Source organism: Melanotaenia boesemani, chromosome 16 (genome assembly GCF_017639745.1).
Source record: "Melanotaenia boesemani isolate fMelBoe1 chromosome 16, fMelBoe1.pri, whole genome shotgun sequence".
In the NCBI taxonomy this organism is placed as follows: domain Eukaryota; kingdom Metazoa; phylum Chordata; class Actinopteri; order Atheriniformes; family Melanotaeniidae; genus Melanotaenia; species Melanotaenia boesemani.
This window is the reverse complement of record NC_055697.1, coordinates 33,345,219-33,363,453: the sequence shown is the minus strand read 5'-3', so window position 1 is coordinate 33,363,453 and position 18,235 is coordinate 33,345,219. Positions and strand designations below refer to the sequence as shown.

At 45.9% G+C, this 18,235-nt stretch overlaps 1 protein-coding gene across 6 annotated transcripts in view; it reads left to right on the top strand.

Moving 5' to 3' along the window:
* kif20ba (kinesin family member 20Ba) overlaps nt 1-18,235 on the top strand; it is a 96,601-nt gene that overhangs the window by 2,452 nt on the left and 75,914 nt on the right. For 5 of the 6 annotated variants that reach the window (XM_042010636.1, XM_042010634.1, XM_042010638.1 and 2 more), the window contains exons 2-14: nt 356-440; nt 2,959-3,048; nt 3,168-3,290; nt 3,392-3,530; nt 3,826-4,010; nt 6,472-6,526; nt 6,724-6,930; nt 7,076-7,187; nt 9,415-9,486; nt 9,560-9,706; nt 9,873-10,035; nt 12,703-12,852; nt 12,947-13,057. In XM_042010636.1, the coding sequence (XP_041866570.1) occupies nt 360-440; nt 2,959-3,048; nt 3,168-3,290; nt 3,392-3,530; nt 3,826-4,010; nt 6,472-6,526; nt 6,724-6,930; nt 7,076-7,187; nt 9,415-9,486; nt 9,560-9,706; nt 9,873-10,035; nt 12,703-12,852; nt 12,947-13,057 (1,635 nt within the window). In that variant the 5' untranslated portion in view covers nt 356-359. The remainder of the gene's footprint in view (nt 1-355; nt 441-2,958; nt 3,049-3,167; nt 3,291-3,391; nt 3,531-3,825; nt 4,011-6,471; nt 6,527-6,723; nt 6,931-7,075; nt 7,188-9,414; nt 9,487-9,559; nt 9,707-9,872; nt 10,036-12,702; nt 12,853-12,946; nt 13,058-18,235) is intronic. The other variant, XM_042010635.1, reaches the window with a different exon arrangement.

The window sequence follows — 18,235 nt, the reverse complement described above, 5'->3', positions numbered from 1 at the left end:
GAAAGGCAGGAGGAGGAGAAGCAGGTGGAGGAGAAGCAGGTGGAGGAGAAGCCGGTGGAGGAAAGGCAGGAGGAGGAGAAGCAGGTGGAGGAGAAGCCGGTGGAGGAAAGGCAGGAGGAGGAGAAGCAGGTGGAGGAGAAGCAGGAGGAGAAGCAGGAAATAATAAACAGATTTTTTATTTTATTTCTTAATTCTTTTTATGTATGAACATCTCATCAGCGCCTTTTTTTTCCTCTGTGGCGTTTCCTGCTGGACCAGCTCATCCTGCTGCGAATCAAACTTGCTAGTCTGGCTGCAGTTATTTGTCTGGAGGAGCGATGGTCTATTTTTTATATGTTGTGTTTTTTATTTGTTGCAGGATGACGGACTCGTGCCTGGTCGGCAGAGCCGGAGCTGATGACGATGTGGAACGGGACTTCTCATCTGAACCAGAAACACAGGTAAACCGGGTCTGTCAGCGTTTATGAACCTCTGCTTGAGATAAGAAACCTTTCTAAATGCAACTTCGTTGAGTAGTTTTAAAATTAATTTTATGTGTACAAATACAAAGAATTGACTGAGTGATCAATCACAGAAAATGAACAAATGTCAGTTTTGGTTTGGCAGGAAAATGATGAAGAAAAATTCGTGAAGAAGAATTTTGCAGCTTTCTATCTGATTCAGCTTATTTGTCCACCTCAAGGCTCTTTTAGTCCAGTTCATTCCAGTTCGTTATAATCCAGTTAAATCCCATATATCAGAGGCGTCCAACTCATTTTAGTACGTCCAGCAGAGTCTGATCTGATGTGGGAGTAATCAGATTACTTTAATCTGATCTGACACGTCTACATGTATTTCTGAAATTCCAGATTAATCCAGTGTTTCCCAGATTCACAGCCAGAAAAACGCTGTAATTAACACTCTGGACAGAAAAGGTGGTCAACAGTAACACGTTAACGGCCGTAACTCATCGATGTCACGTGTTAAAAGTTTTAACGCATGCGCAGCGTCCGACACATGGAGGCGTCTACAGGCATGGAAACAGGTGGCTGCTCGCACCTGTGTGGGGTGAGGGTGTTTCCTGGTGGCAGGGTTTAGCTCCTGCAGTAGTTTCCCCCTGTTCCCTGACTGGCGGTCTTGGTGTCCATTTTTTTTTTTTATGAGTTGATTTGGATTTATAGAATTTGAATCGATTCAAATTGATTTTTAAAATTTTTTATTTTTAAACTCAGCTCTTAACTACATACTTCAGAGCAGAGTGTCTGAGGCAGCATTTTCCAGGAATTAGACTCACTCACTGTTTACTCTGCTCCTGAAACTTTAACCTTTACAAGTGCTTCAATATCAAGCTTCAAACCCTGAGTAGCAGATCGTTTCAGGATGTCATGAAGCGCTGGGTGAGTGCAGCTTAGTTCATTGTTCATAACAGAAAACTCTGGCTCACCGATGCAGGAGGTACCCCGGCTAGAGATCCTGATAAAATGTCTCCAAACCCACCCACACAAATTTGTCCTTCCAAAGTTCATCACGCTGCACGTCGGTTATTTCAGGTTGAAGGTCAGAAGGCAGATCAGAAGCCTGGCGAGCGAAAAAAAGCAAGTTCTGTCTCAAGTTTGCCAAAGACACGAACTCCTGCCACCATCCTGCATGTTTGTCTGGATGCTGACATGAGTCAGGATAAACTCCGTCACACACACATCTAGCGGAGGAAAATGACACCATCTGACAGTCTCCACAACGCTGCTTCAAGCTGAACACCACGTTGTCATGGGTGACAGCTCTTTTGCTTGCAGCTGTTTGCTCAGATGATTTAACTGCGCTGTAACATCCACCATAAACTGAAGATCCTGAGACCATTCTAGGGAGTGAAAATCTGGGACTGGCTTACCAGGAATTGTCTAAGTTCCTGTCATAGGTCACAGAAGGACTTGAACACGGTACGTGGACCTAAGCACCATACTTCAGGGTGGTATGGCAGGCCGTGGGTACCGTCTTTATCTTTCAGAAGGCTGTTAAAGTGGCTGATCCAGATAACCACCTCCATTTGTAACGTGCAAAATGCAGTGAAGTTTCTAAAAACCATGTCCTCCATCTGCTGCTTGCTCTTCCTCTCACACCTGCTTTTTCCCCGCTCATTGATGGCGCTCCATCAGTAGCCAGGCTGACAGCAGGAGACCACTCCGACGCCGTCCAGCGCTCCAGTGACGGCACCAAAAATGTCACCAGCTGTGGTGTCGATCAGTGGCACTAGTTTGGTCACAAAGTCTCATCGACACCACAAATGAACATGTCCGGTTGAGCAGCATCTGGAAAGTCAGAGCTCTGATCGGCTGCAGCTGAAAATAAAACAAATGACTTGCAAAGTCATCCCGCGGGCCAGATTGGATCCTCTGGCAGGCCGGTTCCGACCTGCGGGCCGCATGTTTGACACCCCTGCCTTATCCACATTAGCCTAATTTATAACTTCCGTGTTTATATAAACCATCCATCTGTTATCTGTACTGCTTCGTCCACTAATGGACATCATGGGACGTCCCCCAGCGGAGAGAAGCTCAGTGCATCATGGGACGTCCCCAATCGGAGAGAGCCCAGTGCATCATGGGACGTCCTCCGTTTATACCTAATTGTGACACCCTCACCTGCCACCAAATTATCCTCTGATTTTTCAGAAAATGTCACTTCTCTGAACTATGAAGCGTTTCCTTTGTTTTTAGCTCTCCATGTTACACATTGAGCTCAAATGATATTTTGACTTTTGAGTGTTGGTAACTCAAAATTGTATTGAGGGAGGCAACGTTTTCTTTATTATAAATAATATCTTCCCTCCTCGATGCAGCCATACGGTCTTTCCTGTAGTGGAATTTACTTTAGTGCTCTAGTTTTTCCATCACTGGCTGACTGAGCTTCAGCCTAATTAACAAAGTGTTTTCCTTTAGCTTCATCTTTTTGTTTCTTATTGAACACCCCTGTGTCCTGCAGCATTCCTGCATTGAGGAAAGAGAACACCTCCAGGTGTACCTCAGGATCCGACCTTTCACCTCTGCGGAAAGAAGCGATGGAGAGTCACAGGTAAAAGTTAAAAAAGAAAAGACTAATGTGCAGAAATGATTCATACATGACTGACTCGGAAGCTCTTTGAGGGGCTGAGTGTATGAAGATGAAATGTTTTGTGTTTGTGATGTTTGCAGGACTGCGTAGCCATTGAGCCTCCTGACGTGGTTCTGCTGAAGCCTCCCAGCTTGTCCCTCTCAGCAAGACTCAGCACAGACAGATCCCTTCCCCAGACGGGACAGCACTTCCAGTTCTCCCAGGTTGGCAAAGAGCACCACCTGCTGGTCTAAAACAGGGTGACAGGGTGGGAGGAGCTGGAATTCCTGATTCAGACCTTCTCTCACGGAGTCTCTTTATGCAGGTTTACGGTCCTGAGACGACGCAGAGGGAGCTGTTCGAAGGCACCGTTAAAGATCTGGTTAAAGACGTTATGGAAGGAGGGAACTCTCTGGTTTTCACATATGGAGTCACCAACGCTGGCAAGACCTTCACCTTCTTAGGTAGGCTTGCTCATGCATGTTCATCATGACGTAACTGCTCTTCGGAGCCACAGATGTTGTCATGTTATTCTCTAAACTGATTCGTCCCCATATAGTTTAACCCCTTCATCCCTGCATTTTTGCAACAGATCACAATATTATCTTTTTAATTTATTATTTTATATATTTATTTTATGAATGAATATATATATGTATATATATATATATATGAGCTGCTCTATGCATGAAGAGTGCTTTATAAAGATTGTCTGTCAGCTGTGTTGTTGACTTTGCTCTTCTGTTTCTGTGGCTGAAGGTCCAGATGCGGATCCCGGTGTCCTTCCCCGGTCTCTTGATGTGGTCTTCAGCAGTATCGGTGAGCAGATTTTCTCCGGTATGAGCATCAAACCGCAACGCTGCAGGGAGTTCGTGAGACTCAGCGAGGAGCAACAGGCTAAAGAAGCAGCGTTCAAAAGAAACCTGCTGAGACAGTTTAAAGAGGTAAAATCAGCTCGAGTCCTCCACCTGCACACACACCTGGACTGTAGACGTTCAGCTGGATGTACCTCCACCTGCACACACACCTGGACTGTAGACGTTCAGCTGGATGTACCTCCACCTGCACACACACCTGGACTGTAGACGTTCAGCTGGATGTACCTCCACCTGCACACACACCTGGACTGTAGACGTTCAGCTGGATGTACTTCCACCTGCACACACACCTGGACTGTAGACGTTCAGCTGGATGTACCTCCACCTGCACACACACCTGGACTGTAGACGTTCAGCTGGATGTACTTCCACCTGCACACACACCTGGACTGTAGACGTTCAGCTGGATGTACCTCCACCTGCACACACACCTGGACTGTAGACGTTCAGCTGGATGTACCTCCACCTGCACACACACCTGGACTGTAGACGTTCAGCTGGATGTACCTCCACCTGCACACACACCTGGACTGTAGACGTTCAGCTGGATGTACTTCCACCTGCACACACACCTGGACTGTAGACGTTCAGCTGGATGTACCTCCACCTGCACACACACCTGGACTGTAGACGTTCAGCTGGATGTACCTCCACCTGCACACACACCTGGACTGTAGACGTTCAGCTGGATGTACCTCCACCTGCACACACACCTGGACTGTAGACGTTCAGCTGGATGTACCTCCACCTGCACACACACCTGGACTGTAGACGTTCAGCTGGATGTACCTCCACCTGCACACACACCTGGACTGTAGACGTTCAGCTGGATGTACCTCCACCTGCACACACACCTGGACTGTAGACGTTCAGCAGGATGTACCTCCACCTGCACACACACCTGGACTGTAGACGTTCAGCAGGATGTACCTCCACCTGCACACACACCTGGACTGTAGACGTTCAGCAGGATGTACCTCCACCTGCACACACACCTGGACTGTAGACGTTCAGCAGGATGTACCTCCACCTGCACACACACCTGGACTGTAGACGTTCAGCTGGATGTACCTCCACCTGCACACACACCTGGACTGTAGACGTTCAGCAGGATGTACCTCCACCTGCACACACACCTGGACTGTAGACGTTCAGCTGGATGTACCTCCACCTGCACACACACCTGGACTGTAGACGTTCAGCTGGATGTACCTCCACCTGCACACACACCTGGACTGTAGACGTTCAGCTGGATGTATGCTCGCGTGGCGTCTGCGTAACGAATTTCCACCGGGTCGGTGAAAGCCGCTGTTTTGATCTGACCTCTGAGGTGCGTCAACTCACTCTGGGAGCGTGTCAAACGTGGAGCGCCCGCGTAGCTGAATAGAATAGAATAGAATAGAAATTTATTGTCATTGCAATATGGATCCGTGAGGTCACAGGGAGAAATGTCTCATCGTTCATGATGGAAAAAACTCTCCTGACCTCCTCCTGGTTGACTCCTAACAAGGTGTCACTAGTTCATGACGTAATTTTAAACGGTTCAGCTGCACAGATCTGCAGGGGCTTTTATTTTGAAATAACTGGAGTCTTTTACACTGCCCCTGTGTCTAACTTCCTGTCTGGCCCTATTTGAACTGCTGAGTTTGATGCGTTCTGGACGCATCACATTCACACACTGATGGCGGAAGGCAAGGCGGTAACCACAATCCATCAGGAGCAATTTGGGGTTCGGGGTCTTGCTCAGGGACACCTCGACATGAGCTCGATAGGCCGAGGATCGAACCGGCAACCCTCAGGCTACAAGACGACCGCTCTACCCACTGAGCCACGCCGCCCTGTAGCGGAGAGCCGCAACAAGGCGCTTGGCGCTCCCGGCGTGAATCACTGGCGTGCACCCCTGCTTGCAGCATGGTTATGCAGAAGTACTCCCTTGTGATCGGTCGGTTTGTGATTACTTGTTTCCGGGTTTCCAAAGCAACACGTTCATGGAGATTTGCTTCTCGATGAACGTGTCTGCCACCTAGTGGTAAAGTGGTAACAGGTTTGTGTGTGTCTGGAGATATGCCATGTCCTCTGAAGCAGTGAAGCTCGGTTGGAAAACGTGGAATATGGTGGAATTTTTCATGTGTGTGTGGTCCGTTTTCTCCACCAGTTTAAAGGGTTTTTCAGTTCCTGAGCCAAATAAGATGGATTCATCTGCAGCATGGTTTTTACAGATGATATTTGACCTCTGCAACCCCCGTAAATGTGTGACTACTTCTAACTTTAATATGACAACAAACGACTGTTTTTAAGTGTTAAAAGTTGTGGAGTAACGGTGTCATTTGGCTCCATGTGGCCTGTCTGGCTTCAGGTGTCCAGCAGCCTGCAGCAGACCAGCTCACAGATGTTCCACTAAAGAATAAAAATGTTGATAAGAAAGGATATTTTCATGTTTGGCTGTTGCTGGTCGTTATTCTGCTGCTGTGGTTGTTTCTGACGTTTGTGTTTTACCAGGATTAAAACGAGCATCTTTCTGTTTCAGAGTGAGAAGAGTAACGTCGGCCTGCTGAACGGGAATAGTAAGACTTCCTTTGAAGGCAAGATTCACATTTGACTCATAATTAATTATGTTTGTGTGACTTCTCCGTCCCAGTCCAGCTTCAAATCTGCCTGAATCCTTTTAATGACAATTCTAATTTACACTGGGTTTCAGGAATGATTATTTATGAAGAAAACTCCAGTTCAGTGGAAGAACTTTGGTTTTAAGGCTGGTTTGTGGTCGTGTGTTTTGCAGTCTCCTCCGTGTCGGGAACAGCTGAAGCAGCCGAGGACAAAATCAGCCTGAAGGTTAAAACGAACACAAAGTTCTCTGTTTGGGTTTCTTTCTGTGAAATCTACAACGAGAACATCCACGACCTCCTGGAGGTGACCCCGAGTGTGGGCCTAAGAAGGGCCGCACTGCGCTTGTCACAGGACGTCAAGGGCAATGCCTTCATCAAAGGTCTGAGTCCGGTCTTCAGCTGCTTTTTTCTAACTTTATTCCAGTGTTTTAGCTCATATTTGAGCTGCATAGAAACTGGCTTCTCTCTGTCTACAAAACAGCACTTTTCACTGACTTAATGTGAATATTCTGATTTTGTGTTAAGATCTCAGATGGGTTGAGGTAAAGTGTGCAGAAGAAGCGTACGAAGTGTTGAAGCTAGGCAAGAAGAACCAGAGCTTCTCCTCCACCCGACTCAACCGTCTGTCCAGCAGGAGGTGAGCTCGTCTCTGAACCCTGAAGGCCCATTTATGCTGGACGCAGACTCACGGGCACGTCGACGGACGAGCGTGTGTGCGGACGGGTGCGCGGACGGACGGACGGGTGCGCGGACGGACTGACGGACGGACGGGTGAGCGGACGGACGGACGGGTGAGCGGACGGACTGACGGACGGACGGGTGAGCGGACGGACGGACGGGTAAACGCACGGACGGACTGACGGACGGACGGGTGAGCGGACGGACTGACGGACGGACGGGTGAGCGGACGGACGGACGGGTGAGCGGACGGACTGACGGGTGAGCGGACGGACGGACGGGTAAACGCACGGACGGACTGACGGACGGACGGGTGAGCGGACGGACGGACGGGTAAACGCACGGACGGACTGACGGACGGACGGGTGAGCGGACGGACGGACGGGTAAACGCACGGACGGACTGACGGACGGACGGGTGAGCGGACGGACTGACGGACGGACGGGTGAGCGGACGGACGGACGGGTGAGCGGACGGACGGACGGGTGAGCGGACGGACTGACGGACGGACGGGTGAGCGGACGGACGGATGGGTGCGCGGACGGACGGACGGGTGAGCGGACAGACGGGCGTGCGGATGGTTGACGGACGGGCGCGTGGATGGACGGACCATTTCGTCCGTCTCCTGTGTCGGTTACGTACATAATTTGGTCCGTTTTCAGGGAGCTTAGCTATCCGTCGGTTGATGCAGGGGGGCAGTGCTGAGCAGAATAGCTGACATGTGACCAGGGAAAGACAAACCAGAGAAGAAGAGGATCAGGAAGGGAACACAAAAGCAGAAGAAGAATGAAGACGAGGACAACTGTAAAAATTGTGTAAGTTTGAATAAAGACTGTAAGTGATTGTTTGAGGCGTGTTGAGTGGTTGGAAACATCTTCATAGCGACGCGTTACTGCCGCTAAACGACGTCTGAAACTGACGTCGGCTCGTCAGTGAACTCTGAACTCAGCACTGCCCCCTAGTGGAGGAACAGGCTAAACAACCATGGCAACTCGCAGCATGCATGGAAGCATGAGGACGTCGCTGTTTACGTGCGTAAGGGAGCAGAAATGGGCCTTAAAGCTGAGAGTAAATGTGCTTTTACACGTGTGTGTTTGGTAGCTGTTCACGGTTTCTATGCAACAATTTGTTTGTTGGCGGGCTGGGCCAAGTCAAAAATCAACTGAAACCTGAGACTTTGAGTCCATATCTGAGTGGGTCCACACCATTTATCGGCCGGGTGACCCGGGTGGGCGGAGTTTTGACTCCATTTAAAGCAGGCAATCAGCTGGGGCATCAGCTGATGGCTTGTTCGGGGAGAACGTGGAACAAACCAGTCAGAGTCTGTCTGTATAGACAACATGTTCTAGCCTTATAAATAAGGTCTTTATTTGTACGTCGCATTAATATGATTCCCCAGATGACTTCTGCTATGATGCTTTTCTGCTGCTTTAGGCAGCGAGTTTTTCTTATACGTTAAAAGACCTCCAACAGACAGTAGCTGTGTTTCCATTACAGTTTTTCATAAAGGAGATAGTTCCAAAGTTTTGACAGTGTAATTGCGATTTGCAGGCATTTCCATTGAATGTTCATCGCATTAGCCGCAATTCTTGTAAAATCTCGTCCCGCGAGACTCGGCTTTGAGGAGGGAGATTCTGATTCCTTGTAGAACTCTGGTTTTCACTGTTTGCTATCAAGGATGGCGGTTTTATCTTATTTTAGTTATTTGTAAAAAGATTTCCGTCTGCTCGTATCGCGCCATCTTTACTCCAGATGAACTGGTCACGTGACCCACTACGTCACACCCGGGCCGTGTAAATGCACAGTGTTGCCGTTACTCTTTTGCGATTATCGACACGTCTGGAAAAACCTCCTCATGAGAGCGTAAATATGTTTTAGCCATATTTGAGAGGTTTTTAGAAAGATAAGTGTTTCCGATACCACTTTTTATTGTGATATTTAAGTTTTGCACAGTTCTAGGGGCGATTGAAACGCAGCTGTAGTTGCTCTTTGCAGACAACAACCTGGAAGAAATGTGTAGAGAATTCTGGCTTATTATCTTTAACTTTTTATTTTTCTTTATTATCAATTTCGCCTGAAAGGTCCACACTTCTTTTGCTTTGGTGAAGCCTCTGTCCACTGGAAACTTTAACAGTCCTCCGCACATTTCACTGACTTGTCTGTGGATTTAATTTTCTCTCTTGCAGTCACAGTATTTTCTCCATCCGGATTCTGAGGATTGAGGATGTTGGAACTCCACGAGTCCATGCAGTCAGCGAGTGAGTGACCGTGGCTTTAACTGGCTTCATGTGTAGAGCTGCTCTGCAGGCCCTTGTTGTGTTTTTGCTTCAGGTTGTGTCTGTGTGACCTGGCCGGCTCCGAGCGCTGTGCCAAAACTCAGAATCAAGGGGAGCGTCTGAAAGAAGCCGGAAACATCAACACCTCGCTGCTTATTCTAGGAAAATGCATCAACGCACTACGACACAATCAGCAGGCCAGGTGAGAATTTCTCTTCATGCCGTCCCTTCACTGGGATTTTCCACCAGAGACTTTTCAGGCTAAGAGAAGCCGGCTGTGCTCGAGCTGACAAGCTCTTTCCTGGAGCAATAGCTACTTGATACAGTTTTCCAGGTTATGCTGCAGCTGCCTTTGTTTCCTTCCCCAGGCTGCTTCAGCACGTTCCCTTCAGAGAGAGCAAGCTGACCCACTACCTGCAGGGCTTCTTCTGCGGCCGCGGTAAAGCCTGCATGATCGTCAACATCAACCAGTGTGCCTCCATGTACGACGAGACCCTCAACGTCCTCAGATTCTCTGCTGTGGCCCAGAAGGTTCGGAGTTTTATCTGGTTTCTTTTTAGTTTTTGTGTTACTTTATTGAGCCCGAAAAATTCCAGTTAAAGGTTAAAAGTAGCCCCATTCTTCACAATCCAGCCATACAAGGTAAATGAAATAATTAGATCGACTGCTAAGCCACATAACGTTGCTTCAAATTCATTTAGTGAGGCCTTAACTGTATTTATTTATTTATTTAGCTGGTTTAAGCTAGCGCTATCGGAGTTGAAGCCTTGCTTGGTATGTCAGCCTGTTAAAGATCACGTTACACGCTTACACACACCGCTAAAATAACAACAAATCTGCGTATCAGTCACTTTAAGAGAGGCCAAATAAATCAACTGCAAAGTTTGTTATCACGCTTGAAAAACGGGCTCAAAGGCAGTCCCCACCATCATCCCTTCTTTTGAAAACTTTATTTTACTGTATCATAATGTCCTGAAAACATGGCTGTGAACGTTGCACCGAAGTCTGTTCGGAAAGTTATCAAAGTGTCTGGTTGCACGTTATAAATACCACCGAGTTCCGTCATCTGAGGTCCGTTGTTTTTCTTTTTTACCTGTTAATCTTATGACAAAATGACGAGCATGACTTCACAAAAATTAGCCACACACCTGCTAAACTGCTCTGTTCAAGTGGTTTGCTGGCAGCCAGCCCAGCGATGGAGCGCTGTATGCATGTTTTCAGGATGGGAGAAAAGCATTTTGTTTGTTTCTGTGGTACCAGAGAGGACGGTGGCAGAACAGGCAGTGCAGAGATTTAAGCTAAAGACTGAGGTTCGTCATTGTTCTGCTACAGTATAGTTGTTTATATATCGTGTTGTATTGTCATGCTTTGACTTGCCAAGAGACTGAAGAGGGAAATGAACTTTGGTTATAGATGTTTATTAACTGTCCCTTTATAAATAAGTTAACTTCAAGCTAACGCGCTTTGACAGAGACTACAGCCACTTCACCAACATCAACATAAAACAAACCTGGAAAAGTGAAAAGGCACCTTTATTTCAGAAAGCGGCTGAAAGAGATAGCAGCTGTCACACGAGGAAAGAATATTCAAGTCCGTGTGAATCTTGAACTTGTGAATCTGTGGAGAAGGCCTGTGAAGCAAGATACCACCTCACGCAGCAGGGTCGACTCACAAAAGATGCTCCTCAGCATCCGGACTCTGTGAGAGGGCCCTGAATGTGGTACCAGACCAACTGTTCAACTTCGGCACCGATGGACGGTTGCTCTTACAGAACAGTGCTCTGGTCGTCACATCAACTAGCCTAACTACTAGCCTAACTAACTACCAGCCTAACTAATTACTAGCCTAACTAACTACTAGCCTAACTCCCAGCCTAACTGACTACTAGCCTAACTAACTACTAAGATGTACAATTATCAGTTCACAAACACCAAACATGACATCCCTTGTAGAAGTGAGCAGCATGTAATAAAATGAGCAAATGAGTTATGCTTAATGACATTTCTATTATCTGACTGAGGTTTACCACAGAGGAGCATGTTTTTAGATCATTTCCTTCTGTTCTCTCTGTCTGGCTTTACATTATGGTAACACCAATGAAATCCACTAAATAAACCCACCAGTAACGCTAATTATACAGACGCACCGCGAGTGCGTGGCTTAGCTCTCAATGACGGACGCTGGCCAGCTGACAAATTACCACCAATTTCACACCATTTTCAATGAATAAAGTGATATTTTTTTCCAGAAGAACAGCCAGAGATATTGAAATACAGATTTAGGTCTCTTTTGTTTAATATAATTAACTGATCAATTAATCGAGCGCAAGTTATTAGCAAGACCCGACATTTACACAAAATAAACGTCTACATAAAATAAAAAGCATAGCTAGCACTTTCTAGTAACTTTGATACTTACCTACACGTAGAAGCAGCTTCTTTAGCTCATGATATTTAGGTTTTTCTACGTGTCCAACTAGCTGATTATGAGCTTAACAGCTGGTCTCCGCTTAGCTATGTCTGACTGGCCAAATAACGTCACGTGATTTGTGTCTTTGGGGTGGGGTCTTCCGTTGCCGCCGCGGTTGGTCTGGGGTGGTCTTCATGGTGGGGGGGCTTGGGTTGGTGCTGATGGCCAAGTCTCTGGGCCACCCTAGTCTGCCACTAGCCTCCGTAGAGGCGTGGTCACATCTGCAGGATCACACTCATCTCTGATCTTCCTCCTTCCTCATCCTCTGCATGCTGACTCAGCACTGAGGTTTCTAGTGTGTTTATACACTAAGAGATGCTTTGGTTCAGGTGTGTGTGTTTCTGGTTCTTTGGTTGTTGTTGTGATGCATGCTGTTGTTGTCTTGGTTATTTTTTAGGAACTCCTGATGATTGTCTGCTTAGTTTACCTGTAAAAGCTGCAGGAAATTCTCTGTTGTTTCTGTACAGGTGTAGCTGCTGCTTGTCTGCTGTTAGGTTGGATTTAAGCTCGTTGCCTCTTTTGTTTTGGTAAGGTCTCTTTCCACCAACAAACACTTTCCTTTCCAGTTCAACAGCAAACTCCTCCTCCCCGCTCGTCATCACTTTTGTGCCCCTCCATCCAAATAAACCCTCAAATTTTCTCTCTTTGAGGGCGGTGGCTCCTGGGCACCAGGATTGAATCCTGTCAATGGCCATATTGATTGCTTGTTTTCCTCTGGTCTGCTTTCAGGTGGTGGTTCTGCCGTCCAGACCCGTCACCATGAAGCCACAGACCTCCACCAGTGATGCGTCCTTCATCCTCGACGCTGAAAGAAATGCTCTTCGGAGCAGCAGGAGGAGCTCCCTGATTGGCTGGGAAAGCAACCTGGAGGATGTACAGGTAGGATGATCTCATCCCCCTTAACCCTCCGTGAATCTGAATCATGACTAGACCACATTCCTCTCCACATAAACTCTTTACTGAAAATCTTCAGGAGGATGAGGATGATGAAGATGATGAAGAAATCAGCCTGACTGAGGACTCCGTGGACCAATCTGGCAACCGTGAAGATGATAAAATTGTTATAGAAAGAAAGACTCACCAGGTCAGTCCGTTTTTATTAAAGTCTTTCACCGATTAGCTGAAGGAAAACTGAGCTGAATCTTCTGAAATACCAGGAGCTTCTTTTCTAAACCTGAGCGCAGCGAAGCCGAGTACAGGTGTCGTTCGCAGGGAAAACAGGAAATGAGGCGCACAGAGACGTCCAGATTTATAAAAGCGTGCGCCTCACGTCCCACGCCTGTTTCTGTTTATAAATCATAATCAACTCTAAAGTTGGTGCACCTGAGGGAGCGTCTTGCCCCGCCCACATGGTGGCTATAAAAGGTCAGGTGACCACCTGTAATAAATATTCATCACATCATTCCCATGATGGCTCAGGAGGGAAAAAGAGGGAAGAAACAGATTTTTTCAAAATGTGAGACTGAGATCCTGATGGACCACTAGAACAGGTTTTATCTGGTGGGGACGGCGTGGTCATCACCAGGTCAGAAAGGCGGAGGAGGGCAGCAGGTGGAGATGCTGTCAACGCCGTGTCAGAGGGAAGACAGGCCAGAGAGGAGGATCAGCTCATTTAGACATCTGAGACTGGTAGCAGTTTATTTAGTGGTAAATAATATTTCTTTCTAGTTCCAGCTGGGTGGGCGGGGCTGCAGCTGTGGGTGGAGAGGGTGAGGCCAGAGACTCCGCCCATAGGGCTCGTATCGCCACTAATTTCCCGATTCAATTCACAGCAGTCTATTTCAATTCGATTTAGTTTAAATCTGGTTTGATATCGATTAATTAACAGCTAATTATGTAACATCACCTATTTTTCTTGACTATTAAAAACCCATCTTCAAGTTTGGGGATACCACAGACATCAGTAACTATCGACCAATAAGTCTAGTTCCAGTGATATCAAAATATTGGAAAAAATAGTTTCAGAACAGCTAACTCAAAATTTAGAAACACATCGCTATGTACATCCACAACAGTATGGTTTTAGACAGAATCATTCAACTGAATCAGCCGTTTGCACATTACCAGAAAATATTGTGCAGCCACTTGATAAAGGAAACATGGTGGGTGCAGTTTTCCTGGACTTGAAGAGGGCATTCGATACCGTAAACCAGACGTCTTATCTCAAAACTGTCATCCTTCAATATGTCACACCAGGCACTCTCATGGTTCGAATCATATTTACAGTCGAGAACAATGTGTAGTCATTGATAATGTAAAATCTGCCTCATGTAAAATTAATACAGGAATCCCTCAGGGAACCATACTGGGGCCTATTCTTTTCAGCCTGTGTGTGAACGAGCTGCCTGATGTTGGCCTTCAAATGTACGCCGACGACACTGTGGTTTATGTGTCTGGGAAAACTCCTGCTGCTATCGGCAGTACATTGACAAAAAGTCTTGAGAAAGTGTCAACATGGCTAAACAACTCATATTTAACATTAAATGTAAAGAAAACTAAATCTATTTGGTTTTCCATAAAAAGAATTCGAACATCAAATAACCTAAATATCAAAATGAATGAATCGAACAAGTAGAGCAAGAAAAATATTTAGGAGTCATATTAGATTCTCAGCTAAACTTTAAATATCACATCAAAAGCATCTGAAATAAAACGAAGGCCAGTCTAAACTGTTTCAGGATGATTAGGAGCTGTCTGACATTTGAATGTGCTCATGTTTTTCTGAACACAATGATCCTGTCTCATCTGTCGTACTGCACCACTGTTTGGTCTCAGACCCGTCAAACCGCCTTAAAGCCTATTGAGAGGCTTTATAATAGGGCCTTCAAAATTTTAGATAAAAAGCCCATTCAGTTCAATCACTGCAATATTTTAAATAAACACAAAATCTTAAACTTTGTGAGTTTTGTTTATTTTAGCCATTTAAAGTTGTTCTTTAAATGTTTGACTCCGCCACTTTGTAAATCTGTGAACAGACTGGAAACCTCCAGAGCAACAAGAGCAGCTACATGTGGAGACGGTAAAGTTCCATTTTATAAAACATCTTTTGTCCAGAATGTTTTTTCTGTGAAAGGAGCCGATCTGTGGAACTCTCTCTCTGCTAATATAAAGACAATAACTAAACTGTCCACCTTCAAAATACAAACCAAATCCTGGCTCATGGAGCAACAGCAGTGTAACCATGTCATTTGAAGTGTGTACGTGTGTGTATGTGAGGTGTGCATATGTGTGAGCTTGAGTATGTGTGTATATATATATACCGCATGGATTTTTACTAGTGCTAACTGGTCTCAGGACATTTTATTGTATTTACTGTTAATTTTCACTTTTCATTCAGTCTTACTGTTAAAAGCCCTTCTAGGGACAGGTGCTGCGAATCAGCCATGGCCATAAACACTGTGATGCATGCACCAGATTATTTTTACACAATAATCTGTTTATTGTATCTGAATAAAATTCTCAGACAACTTTTTAATAACATTTACTTGACAATAAAAATCAGTTATGTCAGAGTAATCAGATTACTGCAATAATCTGATCTGACACAGCTATATTCATTTTTGAAATTCCAGTCCGATCCAATCCGGTGTTTCCCAGATTCCCAGCCAGAAACGCTGTGAGAAATCCTCCATCTGCTTCTCGCTGGGGCGAGATGATTCAATCTCCACCTGCTGTCCTCAAAGGTCTCCCTGTCCATCAGACAGCTGCAGGGAGTCCAGAACGCTGCTGCTCCAGTCCTCACCAAGTCCAGGAACGTAGATCCTAGAACTCCAGTCCTCACCAAGTCCAGTAACGTAGATCCTAAAACTCCAGTCCTCACTAAGACCAGGAAAGTAGATCCTAGAACTCCAGTCCTCACTAAGACCAGGAAAGTAGATCCTAGAACTCCAGTCCTCACTAAGACCAGGAAAGTAGATCCTAGAACTCCAGTCCTCACTAAGACCAGGAAAGTAGATCCTAGAAGTCCAATCCTCACTAAGAACAGGAAAGTAGATCCTAGAACTCCAGTCCTCACTAAGACCAGGAAAGTAGATCCTAGAACTCCAGTCCTCACTAAGACCAGGAAAGTAGATCCTAGAACTCCAGTCCTCACTAAGACCAGGAAAGTAGATCCTAGAACTCCAATCCTCACTAAGAACAGGAAAGTAGATCCTAGAACTCCAGTCCTCACTAAGACCAGGAAAGTAGATCCTAGAACTCCAGTCCTCACTAAGACCAGGAAAGTAGATCCTAGAACTCCAGTCCTCACTAAGACCAGGAAAGTAGATCCTAGAACTCCAGTCCTCACTAAGACAAGGAAAGTAGATCCTAGAACTCCAGTCCTCACTAAGACCAGGAAAGTAGATCCTAGAACTCCAGTCCTCACTAAGACCAGGAAAGTAGATCCTAGAACTCCAGTCCTCACTAAGACCAGGAAAGTAGATCCTAGAAGTCCAATCCTCACTAAGAACAGGAAAGTAGATCCTAGAACTCCAGTCCTCACTAAGACCAGGAAAGTAGATCCTAGAACTCCAGTCCTCACTAAGACCAGGAAAGTAGATCCTAGAACTCCAGTCCTCACTAAGACCAGGAAAGTAGATCCTAGAACTCCAATCCTCACTAAGAACAGGAAAGTAGATCCTAGAACTCCAGTCCTCACTAAGACCAGGAAAGTAGATCCTAGAACTCCAGTCCTCACTAAGACCAGGAAAGTAGATCCTAGAACTCCAGTCCTCACTAAGACCAGGAAAGTAGATCCTAGAACTCCAGTCCTCACTAAGACCAGGAAAGTAGATCCTAGAAGTCCAATCCTCACTAAGAACAGGAAAGTAGATCCTAGAACTCCAGTCCTCACTAAGACCAGGAAAGTAGATCCTAGAACTCCAGTCCTCACTAAGACCAGGAAAGTAGATCCTAGAACTCCAGTCCTCACTAAGACCAGGAAAGTAGATCCTAGAACTCCAATCCTCACTAAGAACAGGAAAGTAGATCCTAGAACTCCAGTCCTCACTAAGACCAGGAAAGTAGATCCTAGAACTCCAGTCCTCACTAAGACCAGGAAAGTAGATCCTAGAACTCCAGTCCTCACTAAGACCAGGAAAGTAGATCCTAGAACTCCAGTCCTCACTAAGACAAGGAAAGTAGATCCTAGAACTCCAGTCCTCACTAAGACCAGGAAAGTAGATCCTAGAACTCCAGTCCTCACTAAGACCAGGAAAGTAGATCCTAGAACTCCAGTCCTCACTAAGACCAGGAAAGTAGATCCTAGAACTCCTGTCCTCACTAAGACCAGGAAAGTAGATCCTAGAACTCCAGTCCTCGCTAAGACCAGGAAAGTAGATCCTAGAACTCCAGTCCTCACTAAGATCAGGAAAGTAGATCCTAGAACTCCAGTCCTCACTAAGACCAGGAAAGTAAATCCTACAACTCCAATCCTCACTAAGACCAGGAAAGTAAATCCTAGAACTCCAGTCCTCACTAAGACCAGGAAAGTAGATCCTAGAACTCCAGTCCTCACTAAGACCAAGAAAGTAGATCCTACAACTCCAATCCTCACTAAGACCAGGAAAGTAAATCCTAGAACTCCAGTCCTCACTAAGACCAGGAAAGTAGATCCTACAACTCCAATCCTCACTAAGACCAGGAAAGTAAATCCTAGAACTCCAGTCCTCACTAAGACCAGGAAAGTAAATCCTAGAACTCCAGTCCTCACTAAGACCAGGAAAGTAGATCCTAGAACTCCAGTCCTCACTAAGACCAGGAAAGTAGATCCTAGAACTCCAGTCCCCAGATCTTTCCCATGGATTTCTGCTGTCAGTTTACAAAGACCTGAATGGTTTAGGACCAGAATCAATTCAGGGTCTTCTGGTTGGTTATGAAGCAACCAGATCCCTCAGGTCATCAGGGTCAAGTCTACTTTCTGTTCCCAGAGTCAGAACTAAACGTGGAGAGGCAGCTTTTATGCTCCTCACATGTGGAACAAACTCCCAGAAACCTGCAGGTCTGCTGACTCAGCAGTTTTACATCAGAGTTAAAACTTTTCTATTTGCTGCCTTTTATCAGAACAGCTCTTAATTCCCCACACTGGAACTTTATTTCTATTTTATCTATTTTATTTTAGCTTTTTATTTCTGTTTTTATTTGATGTCTATTATATCTTTAAAAGTCTGTTTTAATGCAGTTGTTACTGCTTCCTGCTGCGATGCTTTTAATGTTTTATGTGAGTTTTTTTGTACATAAAATGTGACGTCCAGATAAACCTGCCTTGCTTTAAACGATGATG